This window comes from Perkinsus marinus, assembly GCF_000006405.1.
Source record: "Perkinsus marinus ATCC 50983 genomic scaffold scf_1104296953354, whole genome shotgun sequence".
Classification (NCBI taxonomy): Eukaryota; Perkinsozoa; order Perkinsida; family Perkinsidae; genus Perkinsus; species Perkinsus marinus.
In genome coordinates this window covers 1-929 of record NW_003208487.1, presented here as the reverse complement: position 1 = coordinate 929, position 929 = coordinate 1, and the positions used below count along the sequence as shown (strand labels likewise).

At 48.1% G+C, this 929-nt stretch overlaps 1 protein-coding gene across 1 annotated transcript; it reads left to right on the top strand.

Annotated features, from left to right (window-relative positions):
* Positions 1 to 59: 59 nt before the first annotated feature.
* Pmar_PMAR022035 (conserved hypothetical protein) lies at positions 60 to 923 on the top strand (the record flags this gene model as incomplete). Its single annotated transcript, XM_002776489.1, has 4 exons — positions 60 to 175; positions 317 to 427; positions 586 to 707; positions 781 to 923. Coding segments are annotated over 4 exons (492 nt in total), but the record flags the coding sequence as incomplete, so codon positions are not given.
* Between the last annotated feature and the right edge of the window lie 6 nt (positions 924 to 929).

Here is a 929-nt window from a genome sequence, read left to right as displayed (position 1 = left end):
TACGCGGCAATGAGGAGTTGAAGCAGACGTTGGAAGACCACGTATTGGTGCTGCAGAGTATGGGTATGAGCAAGTATGCAATGAAATTGATGGACTCTATCAAAAGATGGGAAAAGAACCTCAACATCGTTAATGAAGTACTCAATGCTTGGCTCACTGTACAGAGGAAGTGGATGTAAGTAGTTCGGTATCCATTCTGTTCTGGTGAGGGCGTTCCGGGGGGGGGGGGTCGGTTTTACTTCTCTGTCGGGCTATGGCATTTGGGGAAGGACGAGTGTTAAGTTTTCCGATGTGGTATGCTTGGGTGATTTGTCAGGTATTTGGAGAGCATCTTCCTGGATTCGGATGATATCAGACTGCAGCTGCCGGAAGAAGCTAAGAAGTTTGATAAAATCCACAAAGTATTCAAGGAGCTGATGGAGCGAACGTGAGTTGGCGGAAATGTGGTAGTGGCTTTCGATAAAATGTGAGAATATTGTCATGAGGCACTTGAGTACTAGTCGGCGCAGTGGGAACTTGTTACTACAGCGTTGTATTTATACTTGCGAAAATCTCGTTCGTGGTGACACCTTTTCTCGATGGTAGAGCGGCAAGTCCCAACGCCATCCAAGCGTGTTGTGGTAACGACAGACTGAATGAGTTGAAGGGTCTCACTGCTGAGTTGGACAGGACGCAGAAGAGTCTTACAGATTATCTAGACACGAAACGTGAGTTGACGGAGGGTAGTTGACGAGACGACTCTTCCAACTGGTGTTGTGTTGAATTAATTGTTTTTGTCAGGCGCCTTGTTCCCGCGGTTCTACTTCATATCAGACGATGAGTTACTGTCGATCCTGGGAAGTTCGGACCCTCAGGCGGTGCAGCCCCATTCGCTGAAGCTCTTCGACAACGCGAAGGAAATCGTCTTCAAGCCCGGCAGTAAGGTTGGG